Consider the following 13,423-nt stretch of genomic DNA (forward strand, 5'->3'; position numbering starts at 1 on the left):
ATAAAACCCGCTAATTTGACTTCTTACCGGTGAATATTTGACTTTATCCGTGAGCTCTTTCCACGTCCATTCACTAAGCTGAGACTTTCTGGATTTCTTCCCTGTCAAATATTCAAATATTTTAACTGTACCTCGTATAGATCCACCGCTGGTTACTGCCTGAACTTGTCTGCTAAAAAATAACTGACGTTTAACATCATTTCTTAATACATTCGTGCTCAAAAAATAAGCAACGAACTTTAAAAGAAAAGATACGAATGTAAATGGGGAATTAAAATATACAATTTGCGTATGAGGTGGTTGCATCGCTGAATGCAAACAAGCAACCAAAATTAACATTAAACACAATCCCGGGATTGCATTTAATGCTAATTGGCTTCGGCTAATGAGTAGTGTGACTACTGTGGTGTGTCACACCACAGCGCCTTGAAAAGGGGCATGCCGGACCTATGCGTCACTTTGGAAGCAGCGATAGTTCCCTGTAATCTGAAATAGCCTAAGCGGAAGATACCATTTGCACGATGAAATACGTTGGAGGGCTGTTGGGATATTGCAAGCTGGTACAAGACAATCCGCTGTTGCGAGAAAGCTGAATGTGCATCGTAGTATCATCAGTAGGCTGTGGAATCGTTACCAAGGGAATCAAAACCCCTTATAGAAGAAGTGGGACTGGACGCCGAAGGATTATCATAGCTGCAGAAAATCGCTTACTGTTGCTATGTGCAAGACGCGGCAGATCACTGGCATCACGACAACTGGCGTCGCATATCTCTACTACTGCAGGATGGCCTATATCCCACCAGACTGTGTCTCGACGGCTGTATGAAGGTGGACTGTACGCCCAACGGCCTGTTGTTTGTGTTCCTTTGTGCCCATCGTATGTCAGAACGCCGTTAAACTAGGGCCTTGAACATCGCAGTTGGACAAAAGAATAGTGAGGCCAAGTGCTCTCGATTTAATACCCAGTACGATTCCCGAAGTCCAATGGTATGGCAAATGAGAGTCTAACGGGAAAACGGTTAGTTACTCCGATTGCCGTACCGAAGGGCCTGGGTTTGAATCCCGGAGAAGGCAGGGATGTAAATTGTCTGTCCCTTCAAAGAAAGTAACGGTAGCCGCCTGTTAGGTCCCTCAAGTAATAAAATGATCACCGTTTCTAGCCTTAGAAGTGGCCAAAGCTTAAAATGGCTAGTGCTTGACATTAAAAAAAGAGAGAGATGGCGATAGTGAGATAGAGAGATATGGCGATAGTGAGAAAGAGAGAGATAGCCAGGGACGCACTATCGGGCGCCAAATATCGTTGAAAGAGACCAATACAGAGGAGAAGGCTTACTTATATGGGTTAGAATAGCAACGAACGGCCGCACCAACTTCTACGTGATTTCTGGTAGCTGCGTCACAGCCGTTCCGATATGGCGCTGAAATTCTACCTCCTCTTGCGCTTCTTTTTATCGCTGCAATGGGTACCGACGCGATATTTATGGAAGATAACGTTCTTCCCCATAGAGCTTGAGTTATACAGGATGCATGCGAGGAAACTCTTCCAGCGAGATCAACTAAAAGACTACAAACACTGAGCTGGTGGACCAGTGAACTGAGAGTTCAACAGAAGAAATGCCGGGCCCCCCGACGTCGACTCAAACGAGAACGGCAGAGGAGCAACAGCACAGAGACGTCTATTTTCACAACATTTCAAAGAGAAAGGGCACTTTATAAAAGGATGATTCTTCAGGCAAAACTAAACGCATGGAGAGCCTTCTGTACAGACAGTACAGGCCCATACGGTATCCACCACAAGCTGGCCACCGGAAAAAGGTTCATGCCAACCAACTTCCAACTTTTATCAGCAACAGGAAATTACAACGACAGTCCCACAGTACACACTTTAAATGACATTCTGGATGCGGTCTTCCCTCAAGATAATGAGGAGGAGGACACAACAGAACATCACTCCTTGCGGAACACAGCTCTGGATACCCACCACCCAAACGATCAGCAATTCAACTCTCATGAGATTCTGCAAGTGCTGCGTCAGCTACGTCGCCAAAAAGCACCGGGTCCGGACGGTGTCAACAATAAGATCATTAAGGTGGTGATTCGCACCAATATTGAATTCTTCAGGACCCTCTTCAATAGCCTGTACGACACAGGCACATTTCCAAGATGCTTTAAAGTAGGCCAAGCGGTTATCTTTTTAAAGAAGAATAGAGACCCCACCAACCCGGACTCGTACAGGCCAATTTGCCTGTTGTCCGCGTTGGGAAAGGTGTATGAAAAGCTCTTAATGAACAGGCTGCGGCATCACCTCCATTATACGGACTACCTAAGCCTCAACCAGTTTGGGTTCAGAACAGGAAAATCAGCAGTCCATGCGCTAGCAGAGGTGAAGAATGTAATACTTGCAAACAAGGGAAGAAGCTACCACACGGCATTCATCAGTCTAGACCTGAAAAGTGCCTTCGACACATTGTGGTGGCCCGCCGTCCTAAACGCATTAGCGGATGCCAGATGCCCCTCCAATCCCTACCGCACTATCCGACACTACTTATCAGACAGGAGCACGATCATAGTGCACAATGGTGGTATTCTACAATGGAGGCAAACCCGTGGATGCCCACAGGGCTCGTGCGCGGGCTCTCACTTGTGGAACATTACTTTTAATCGCATAATAGCAGAGCAGTGGCCATCACATACTAAAGTAATAGCCTACGCAGATGACGCGGCCTTTATTGTAAAAGGACGTACCAGAAGGGAGCTCGAAGCTAACTGAATCGAAACCTGCTCCATCTTCAACACCAGATGCAGCACTTATAAATTACTCATAGCAGAGAGAAAATCGCAGATAGTTCTGTACCCCAAAAAAGGTGGTTCACTCTCGCGTCAACCGCGCATCACGCTAAATAATCAGCGGATAAAGATTGTGCCTCAGCTTAAATATTTGGGACTCATCTTCGATAACAAACTCAGCTGGATCCCTCATATAATGGATTTAAAGAAACGCACACAGGCTATCGCTAAGTGCTTGCGACATATGCAAGGTTACAGATAGGGCCTTAACCCCCATATACATGAGATCCTGTATCAGACTGTAACAGAAAAAATGGTAACATATGGTGCGGCCGTGTGGGCGCAGCCGATGCAGGGCCGAAAGGGCCGGCACCTGCTCAGCATTCAACCACAGTTCGCTCTTAATATAACGAGGGCATTTCGCACAACGGCCACAAATGCGCTGAACGTTCTAGCAGGAGTGGTTCCCTTACACATCAGCACGGAACGGGAAGCAGTTCTACAGCAAATCAAACAGCTCAACGTGCCAGCATCTTTTGAGGATACAACGTACTGGCCGAGTGACTATGAAGTACCTGCAATGATCCTAGACAAGCACCCGGCCGAACAATGCATAGGGATAAACGTCAGCATCAAAGAACAGTCTCTCGAGACCCATAGGCACAATACCTATGCTTACATCGACGGCTCAAAGATGGACGGACAGTCAGAAGATATACAAATGTTCAACACCCTCATCTTCACTGATGGTTCCAAAATGGGATACAATGTGGGATGCACGTTTGTTACGTTTCAAGGCCAGGAGCAAGTCACGCAATGGAAGGGCCATCTTCACGGGAACAACAGCGTCTTTCAAGGGGAGGCAGTTGCTATCCAGAAAGCAGTACAATATATTGCCAGGAACAACATCAAAAAAAGCTGTTATAGTATCCGATAGTATGTCAGCTCTGCGAGCCTTGCAAAATCCGGCACACTCCTCCTCAATAGTCCAGGAAATTCAAAGCCTCTTACGACAGTTTAAATATCTGGAAGCCCGCCTGACATGGACGAAAGCCCATGCAGGCAATATGGGAAATGAGGCAGCAGACCTCCTTGCGAAAGACGCTGCCCTAAATAAGGAAGCCGAGGAGCTAGCATTACCGTGGCCACACTCTAGCTTAAAAAGAATGCTCCATCTCCAAGCACTCTCAAAGTGTCAGGCTGAGTGGGACATTGCTGAGACCGGCAGACGTACTCATTATCATCTTTTGTATGTTAATCCAGCCAGGCTCTACTCTAACCCGCACCTGGTCCGTTATGTTACAGGCCATGGACCCTTCCCGGAGTACTTTGCCAGGCACGGCACGACTGACACAGACCAGTGCAGCTGCGGTCACCTGGGTACTCCGGAGCATTACGTCACTACCTGCTCTCTGACCAACGGGATGCACATACGTATTCCCACTACAAACACACAGGCATTCTGTAAGCTCATGGTCAAACAGAAGCACCTCTGCCGGCAGCTCATCAAAATTATGGAGAAGCTAGCCAGTCTCGGCACGGACCTCTGCGCAGCAGAATAAATGACTCTGGAATGACCATTAGAGCAGTAAGTATCCTCTTTTAATGGCAACAACTGGAATAGTAATCGTTAGCACTTTACAGACTATCACTACATCTTTGTCTTTATCGTAACTTGTTATTTACACAAATGCAACAATTTTACTGCCAAGGTTTACCACAATTGTTTGTAATCAATCATTCATTTTCAATAATGTACTCACGTATTTGAATTAGTGTTGTCTTAAGGGTTCTCTAGATCATGGTGGACGTGGTGCTACACTAATTAACCGTATGGTAGAGGCATAGTGCCCAAGTCCCCCCGTTCCTTATCCTTATCCTTATAGAGCTTGAGTTGTGCGGAGTTATCTGGAGAGAGAAACCATTTGATATCTGCCGTGTCCTGCTAGATCATCGGACCTGAATCCCATACCCATGTGTGAGACATGTTGAGACGACGGATAGTAGGTCTGAGTGTGCCGCCAGGCAACTTCCATAAGCTCCAACATGAATTACATCATGAATGGGTGCTTCGGTCACAACAAGCGATCAATGACACTATTCCAGCTTGCCTCGCCGTTGTCAAGCATGCACTTCAGCTAGAGAATATCATACTTGTTATTATCGTGATGTTACCATTACACTTTCTTCCTACCTATTTGGTCTTTCACAATGTGATGGTTGTAATGCATGTGTTTTTGTAGGTCTTTGCTTTATCGTTTGCTATATGATCTAGTAATGCTACACAAACCTCTTGGATCAATTTCATTAAATAGTTTTTGTTTTATTGCGTGTTTTGCCTCTGTTGCTTATTTTTTGAGAGGAAGTGTATTCAAGCATTCAATATAAACATAAATTACATGACATAGAAATTTATTATGACATGACAGAAAATATGCAATGAGGATAGTCTAAAGAAACAGAAATCATTTTTTATTTATTGCATCTGAAAAGAAACAGATCTTTATTTACCTTACACGGCAGTGTTTTACTGCCATGTAAGATAAACAACGTGTAAACTGCGTGTAAAGTAAAACACTAAGGAAATGCAAATTTGTTTGCGTTTATGAGAAAAATCGATTTAATGAACACAGTTTCTTTCTGTGATTTGCAAGAAAAATATATTTAAATATTACAACAAGGAACTAATATTTGCGCAGAGAAGCATTTATTTCTGTCATTACAGTACTTCCTTTGATGCTTCAAGGAATTTGGAACGAACACATACAACGACTTGTATCTCAGTGGATGCTTATTGAAAAATTACATAATATGGACTACTTCTCATGGAAGAATAAACGAAAACCTATGTTGGTTACAGTTCAGGGGGTAGAAGAGATAAAAGTTTCCAACACTCCATGCATAGCCTAATCCTACTTTAAATTAAATAAGAAAGCGTGATTTGTTTTGCTAACCTCTTCTGCTAGTCCTATCAATCCTCCCAGTCCAGTATCAGGTCGAGAATTATCCGCCAACTTAGTGGAAGATTCGCTCAAATGTATGTGAAGCAACAAGTTTTCAGCCGCCTTGTGTCTGTAGGCCTGTGTTAAGTTTCTGGTATCTGTGTGGTAGAACTCTCAATCCATAGTGATACCAGAAAATTTTGTAACAGCATTTACTGTTTTCAGTAATTCCAATTTGTCTTTAGGTATGATTATTCTTTTAGAAAAATCTTTCCAAGCCTCATACTGAATACTTTGACACTACTTGGCATCGTCAAAATAGAGTCCGTGTTTGGGACTAGATCGCAGATTCATCCGATTTCAATCCTAACGAGATTCTATGGCAGATAACTCAAGAAAGAAGTGCGAAAAGGTAAATTATGATCCCTCAACTTGCATTTTCACTAAGTATATTTCCGAATGCCGTTATCAGAATTACGGGCTAAGATTTGGGGAGATATTTCCGTGCCAACGTGTATATCGATATCTGGGCATATTGCCGAAGTATATGCTCAGAAGGACGGTCTTCGAAGTGACAGTGTATGAGAAAATGAAATTTATAACTTCAGTTTAAATTTATAACTGTAAATTTATAACTTCAGTGTTTAAGAAAAGTAGTATTTCCTGGGATATATCTAAATAATTGAAATTTTAATAAATTATAGGTCCGTGAAGTGTTTTGTTTATAAATTAAGCTTTATTACAGATTCGGTGGAATTATATTCTCTAGCACTTAAGATAACTATATGTGCATGGCTGCTAAATATTAGTCATTCGCTCATCGGGTTCATTTGGAACGCTTGAAAATGCGGTTTCGTAGTTTTTATAGTGTTTAATGTAATTACAGTCCAAATTCTATAGGAAAATCTTCCAAAACTTTATCCATCCTATTGTGCAGTTATTTCAAACGTTTTAAGCCATAGTTAAATCAACATCTGCAGCTTGAATTTGAAATCTGGAATAAACTAAATTGGAGTGCAGCTCTCTGCAACATTTATAATGTAATTACCAAATTACTGATTCATTTCTTGGAAGAATAACCTGAATTTCAGCCTTATTTTTAGTCACAATAAATCAGTGTATGAAGTTTTCGAAACTCTTCTTATAATTCATTGCAAAATATTAACATTTGAAACCAAATCTAATAATTTATGAATTCCTTCTTTTAAGAAATTCTGAATGCCGAGTTTTGTGTGATAAGTTGCATTCTGTCATTCAAAAACCTACTGTTTTGCGGCTATCTTGATATTAGTTCGTCTATTCTGAAGTAATAAAAACCACTATAAATTTAAATAGATCTACGAAGGTAAATGAATTAATGAATCTTAAGATTCATTTGTTTAAAATCATTCTAGAAAATATCGTATGCTTTCAAAACTTTCATATTAACTGTGTAATTCAATGTACACTGCGAAAAAAAAAAAAATTGGACAGTTCTGTATCTCCCGTTCTACTGGGCCGATTGCGGTTTTCGTTTCTCGAAAGCGCGACTTAGGATATGTATTAGATTTATATATAGCATTGTTCTAACACAAGTATTTTGATCGAAAAATCAAACTTTATCTGAAGTGACATGCCAATTTTTTCCATATTTCGATTCTACGACTCAAATTATCCCAAACTGCCAAGTTTTGTAAAAATCGCACAAGTAGTTTTTAAAAAATTAGCTCTCAAAATGTTAGCTCTACTATATTAATTGAATTTGATATATATTTAATTATATCTCTTTTTTATTAAACCTATTTGATTTTTCTTTCAAATTTCGAAATTTAGGTTCATTCCAAATAAAATTCGTCCATTTTTTATGATCTAGTATTTTTAAAATTTGTATTTTTAAATAATTTTTACAAATCTGTCGAAAACATTTTGAATTATAACCTATAAAATTTTGACCACCATCTTAAAGTATATGTATTTCTAAGCATACCTGCAAAAAATTAGTGTTTTTTATTCAAAGATATACGTGAATTTACATATTGGCGCATTTTGAAATTTGGAATATTTGTTATATAATAACGCCAAATGTAGTTTACCCACTTTGTTAAAATTATTTTAAACTATGACCTAGAACAGTGTTTCCCAACCTTTTTTGCGCTATCCCCCACTTAATCTTCTCTAAAATTCCTATGCTCCCCCTAGCATGTACATAACTTTTAATAGTTAACAATTGAAATGTTCACGAAAGAAACTTGAGCGATAAGTTTTAGGCAAAATATCACTAGGAAATTTTATGAGCAAACAGACTAAGTAAACTTTCAAGAGGCATAACAGAGAACCGAAATTCAAGTACAACATAATTTTAATGAAAGTTTTTTTCTATATTATTTCAAGTATTAGTAATTATTTATTACTTAAATTAACTCTTTGAAGGGCGGTGGTAGTAACCACTTTCTCTATTGAACGTCTTATTCATTCGAGTGAGTGCTTTTCAAGACTGACCGTTTTCCTTGTAACTCACTAAATGGCAACCAAGAAACGTAAGCCTGTAGTTGATGCAGCAATTCGTCAAGAAAATAAGCATCAGCTATCGAAAAAAACATTACAATACTTTTTCGACAAAATCACCTTTATCAGTATATCTCACTTAAGTTATAAGTATGGCTTCACTGTCTCTCAAAGTTGATTCATCCATTTGCGCCAAAAAGTTTCCTGTCTTCAACTTTTCAACAAGTTGTATTTCAATATCCTTACTCAATTCATCTATTCTTCTGCTAACAGTATTGTTATTTAGTGGCACAGCTTTAACGTCTTTGTCAACTTTTTCTAGAACAGTATTAAGAAATGCTGATATTGATGGTTTGATTAAATTTTCCCTTATAGTATGACCTTTCCCAAATTTAGCAGTGAGTAATGAAATTTGATAACTATCCTCAAGAGTACGATTAACAGTTACATTTATGATCAATAAAACAGAGACTTTAATGTTTATCCTTTTTCCAAATTTTAATTTAAAGTTTGAAAATAACTGAAATCTGAATTAATATGAGCATTAAGTTTTGCCTTCAGATTTGCCTCAAAACTACCTCGCTTCACTGATTCGTTAGTCAGGCATTGTTGGCAAAAAAGACAAAAACGTGACCTTTTTTCCGCTCGTGTAGAATAAATATCTGATGTGTACACCACATGACTTCCTTGTATTATTAAATTATACGCATTTTTTTCTTGCATTTCATTTAAACTTATTGGATTGAATTAAATCTACTTTGCCGACAGCGCATAAACAACAATAGAATAAATGCATTCTTTAAAATTTACTCTAGTATTTGTTTACCATAGCGACACTCTGGCGCTAGATTCACTTAACAGTATTATATTTCGTTCATATTATAACTCATAATGCACAAAATTTATGTCATTTAAAGAATAGAATTATCTAATCGTTGCCACATGTTCTATTCAAATACTATAATAAAGCTAGAATGAAGTATAAAAGAAATTAAGCAAACAAAACAAAAAAGAAACAGTTTTTCACAGACGATTGAGTATTTCTCATTTAATTAATTCAGTTCTCACTTCGCGAAAAGGCAAAAATACATAAAAATTCAAAATATCTATATTAAAAATTACGAAGTAAATCTTAAACACTTATTTCCTCGAAAAAATTTCAGAAAGGATTAAGCATGATTTAACTGGAAATAATAAATGAAGGCGTTATCTTTGTTGTTGCGATAAAAAACAAAAGGCCGCCATAAAAAACAAAAGGCTTAACGGCACTTAAACAACTTAAAAATTGTAGATAATTCTAAAAATATTGCATACAGATTTACTAAAGGCATAAAAACCTTAACCGGAAGATAAAAACAACTTAATTCAATCATTTTTAAAGCAAAAAAAATGTACAATTTACAAACATATAAGAGTAAAGAAACTGAGATCACCGAGCCGGGTAACAGAGTGGATATATATATAAATATATTTATATACGTTTGGTGCGGCCGATTGCAACCAAAATACGAGGTGCACATCTACATGTTATAGCAGTCCTATATACAAAATTTCAACGTTCTGAGGCTACTCGTTTTTGAGTTATGCGAGATACGTACGTTACGTACGCACGCACGTACGTACATACGTTCGTACAGAGGCCACGAAAAATTATCTTCAGAATTAATTTTAAAGCAGTTTTATAATTTTTTTGGAGGAAACGAGTCTTTTATTCTGTCCTTACGTACAGATATCACGCAAAACATCGTTAAATTGCATTTGATAGCGGTCAAAATGAATATTTTCGTTGAGATATGCTGCCTGAAACTTTTCGCGATTACAATACTTCCTTTTTACTTCATACAAGGAAGTAAAAAGGAAAGGAAAATAGTTTGCTATAAATTAAGAAGTTCGCTAAGTGAATTATTCTTGGCGCAAACTGAAAAAATTACGCCAAGGTAACTTTTTAATTTTCTGCATAAATGTCTCATCAAACATTACAAAATTTAATATCTCGGTATAATTTGAGTCGTAGAGTCGGAATATGGGAAAAACGGTATGTTATTTTACAAAAAGTCTGATTTTGGGTCAAAATACTTCTGTTAGTGCAATGCCATACACAAATCTAATATATATCTTAAGTCGCACTTTCGAGACATGAAAACGCAATATGAATTTCGGCAATAGGCCTAGTAGAACGGGAGATATAGAACTGTCGCCCTTTTTTCTTTCACAGTGTACATTATTATTCCTTTTTCAGGAGGAAAAAATGTGCAGAATTTATGGTAAGAGATAAAAAAAAATAACAAATACTGAATTTTTGGAAACCTTTTAGGTATTTCAGACTGTTCACTTTTTTTCCCTTGATTATATGATGATTATTTCTCTTAAGAATCTTTGAAAATTATTAATTTATTTCAAATTTTTATTTTTTCAAAATATCGCTGAATTGTTATCAAAATTACATTCGTTAGTGTTTCTATAGTCAGGGCAAATTTTGAAGTCAATGTTAAAGGAAGCTTTGCTTTTCGTTTGTTACTGCAATTGAATGATTGGTCATCATGTTTTAAGTTCCAGTTACAATTGCAAATATGAATATTGCTTCGATCAGCTGTCAAATTTGAGATTGTCTCTGGATAATAATAGAATTCGTTCCATTACCACAGTGGACGGGTAGTTGAAAACAAAGATATAATTTTAGCTTAATTATGCCATGCAAATAGAAAACAAGATCGATTTTTTTCAAGATGCGATCAGAATTGAAAACTGTTTGCATTATATCTCCTTAGGTTGATTACTAATATGAATAGTAAAAATATAATATTTAAAATGTTGTAATGAAATGTTTACAAGTTAAATGTAAATTTGTTATAAATTACGTAATACTAATTCTTTCTTTTTGAATTTCAAAAAGCTATAATCTGGAAAAAACGAATTTGTTCCCATATTGATTTAAAGATTTGATGATGGAGTGATTAAAGAAATTTTATAACGTAATAAAATGCAGAAATGTTAAGTCCTTTATATAAAAAACTGGATTTTGTTATACCTGGTTTCGTTATCTCTAAAATGCAGCATAGCATATTGAAGAAATGAGTGTCTTTCAGCTGAAGCTCCAGCAGGTTTGTTGTTCTCTTGAAATGAATTACCTTCCTTTATGTAATCGCAGGAGACGAAAAAAGTTGAATTACCCTGTAAGAGATGAATCTGATTAAAAAAATTAAGTTTTACACTAAAACGTGTATATATATATAGGCACATACATTTTTAAGATTCAAATACCAGTGTGCAGTTGATTACATACAAAATGACTAAAACAATCTCAGACATACTGGTGCAGGTTACATTTGCTCATTGAAGAAGAAATTATGGGAGGCATAACAATTAGGCAAAAAATATTAAAGGAACTGTAGGCAACAATTATTATTGGTCATAATAACTACAACTACTTCTACTAGATAATGACTACTACTTTCACTTCACCTTTAGTTTCAGTTTAGTTTCAGAAGGTTGTCATGTCATAAAATCAGTAAGGAGTTAGCGAGGGCTACAAAGAATAATAAAGATGTTATATATGAAAAATATTGATTCTTGCTTTTTGATTTTGCTATTTAAATTATTATAAAAAGAACTTAGCAAGCAACCACATACTTGGTGACCTCGGAATCATTGATAAAGATGTCAGAAAGTGAAGAATCGGCGATTAAGGAAGAAATAGCACGGGTAAGTGTTAAAATACCTCCCTTCTGGGCTGAAAAGCCAGAGATATGGTTTTATCAAGTAGAAGCACAGTTTTCTATTTGTGGAATAACTGCCGAGGAAACTAAATTCAACTACTTAGTATCGCAATTGGAAGCAAAATTTGTTGAAAGTTTATGGGATATTATAAGTGACAATAGCAAAACCAAATATACTGCTGCTAAAGAACGTCTCTTGAACACTAAAGAAAGTGAAAATAAACGTTTACAGAGACTGCTAACAGGCATAGACTTGGGAGACAGTAAACCTAGTCAACTTTTACAAAAAATGCGAAATCTTGCTACCGATGGCATTTCGGATAAAGTTCTTAAAACACTATTTCTGCAGAAAATGCCAGATACTGTGCGCAATATTTTAATCGTTAGTGATGAAGATATCGAAAAACTAGCTCTGATGGCGGATCGTATCATCGAAATGCAACCAAAACAAGAACTATACTGTGCCAGCAGTATTGTTTCTCCAGGAACAGTTGCTATTGCTGAATTACGACAACAAATTGCAGCTTTGGATAATAAATTCGAAAAACTAACTGTCACAAGAAATTCTCGTTCTCGCTCAAAAAATAGCAGTCGATCATCTAATAATCGAAGTAACTCTCGGAGCCGATATTAATAATCGAAGTAAATCTCGGAGCCGTTATAACCCTAATGGCAAGTACTGTTATTTCCACTTTCGTTTTCGAGAAAACTGTTTTCCTGATAGATGCAAACCCCCCTGTGCATGGAAAAACAGCTCCCCGGAAAACGAAAATCAGCAGTAGAATTAGCGGCAGACTCTGCTGCTGTAAATAAAGAAAATTGCCGTAAATTCCGCTTATTTATCACGGACAAAAATTCATGTAACTTCATTCTCTATTCATGAAACTGTAAATACAACGGGCAGCTTATGTAAATATTCTGATTTATTTGCTATGTATCCTAGTATAACAAAACCAAATTTTCTTATTTCTACTGTAAAGCATAATGTGAAACATCATATTATAACTAAAGGACAACCTGTAAGTTGTAAAGCAAGACCATTAGACTCTAAACGGTTGGAAATAGCTAAAAGAGAATTCAAATATATGCTGGACAATAACATCATTAGTCCGTCCAGTTCAGAATGGGCAAGTCCCCTACACATAGTGACAAAGAAAGACGGTTCTTTCCGCCCATGTGGGGATTACAGAAGACTGAATAATTTAACTGTACTTGATCGTTATCCCATTCCTCGAATTCAAGATTTGCAACATATTTTAACTCATAAAACTATATTTTCTAAAATTGATCTCTTTAAAGCGTATTTTCACATTCCAGTAGCAGATGAAGATAAAGAAAAAACTGCTATTATCACACCTTTTGGTCTTTACCAATTCAATGTCATGAGTTTTGGTCTCAAAAATGCCCCCGCGACCTTTCAGAGGTTCATCAATGAAGTTTTTTATGGCCTAGACTTTGTGTTTCCATATTTGGATGATGTGTTGATTGCCTCTT

The 13,423-nt window shown here is 37.1% G+C and overlaps 1 protein-coding gene across 3 annotated transcripts in view; it reads right to left on the reverse strand.

The window, feature by feature from the left end:
* The window catches only part of LOC118189399 (unconventional myosin-XV-like), a 120,504-nt gene that overhangs the window by 70,797 nt on the left and 36,284 nt on the right, over window positions 1-13,423 (reverse strand). For 2 of the 3 annotated variants that reach the window (XM_085817094.1, XM_085817096.1), the window contains 2 exons: window positions 11,242-11,384; window positions 28-172 (listed from right to left, as the gene is read on the reverse strand). In XM_085817094.1, the coding sequence (XP_085673220.1) occupies window positions 28-172; window positions 11,242-11,384 (288 nt within the window). The remainder of the gene's footprint in view (window positions 1-27; window positions 173-11,241; window positions 11,385-13,423) is intronic. The other variant, XM_085817095.1, reaches the window with a different exon arrangement.

This window comes from Stegodyphus dumicola, chromosome 5, assembly GCF_044657685.1.
Source record: "Stegodyphus dumicola isolate Sdum_Otavi_A_Nest chromosome 5, ASM4465768v1".
Classification (NCBI taxonomy): Eukaryota; Metazoa; Arthropoda; class Arachnida; order Araneae; family Eresidae; genus Stegodyphus; species Stegodyphus dumicola.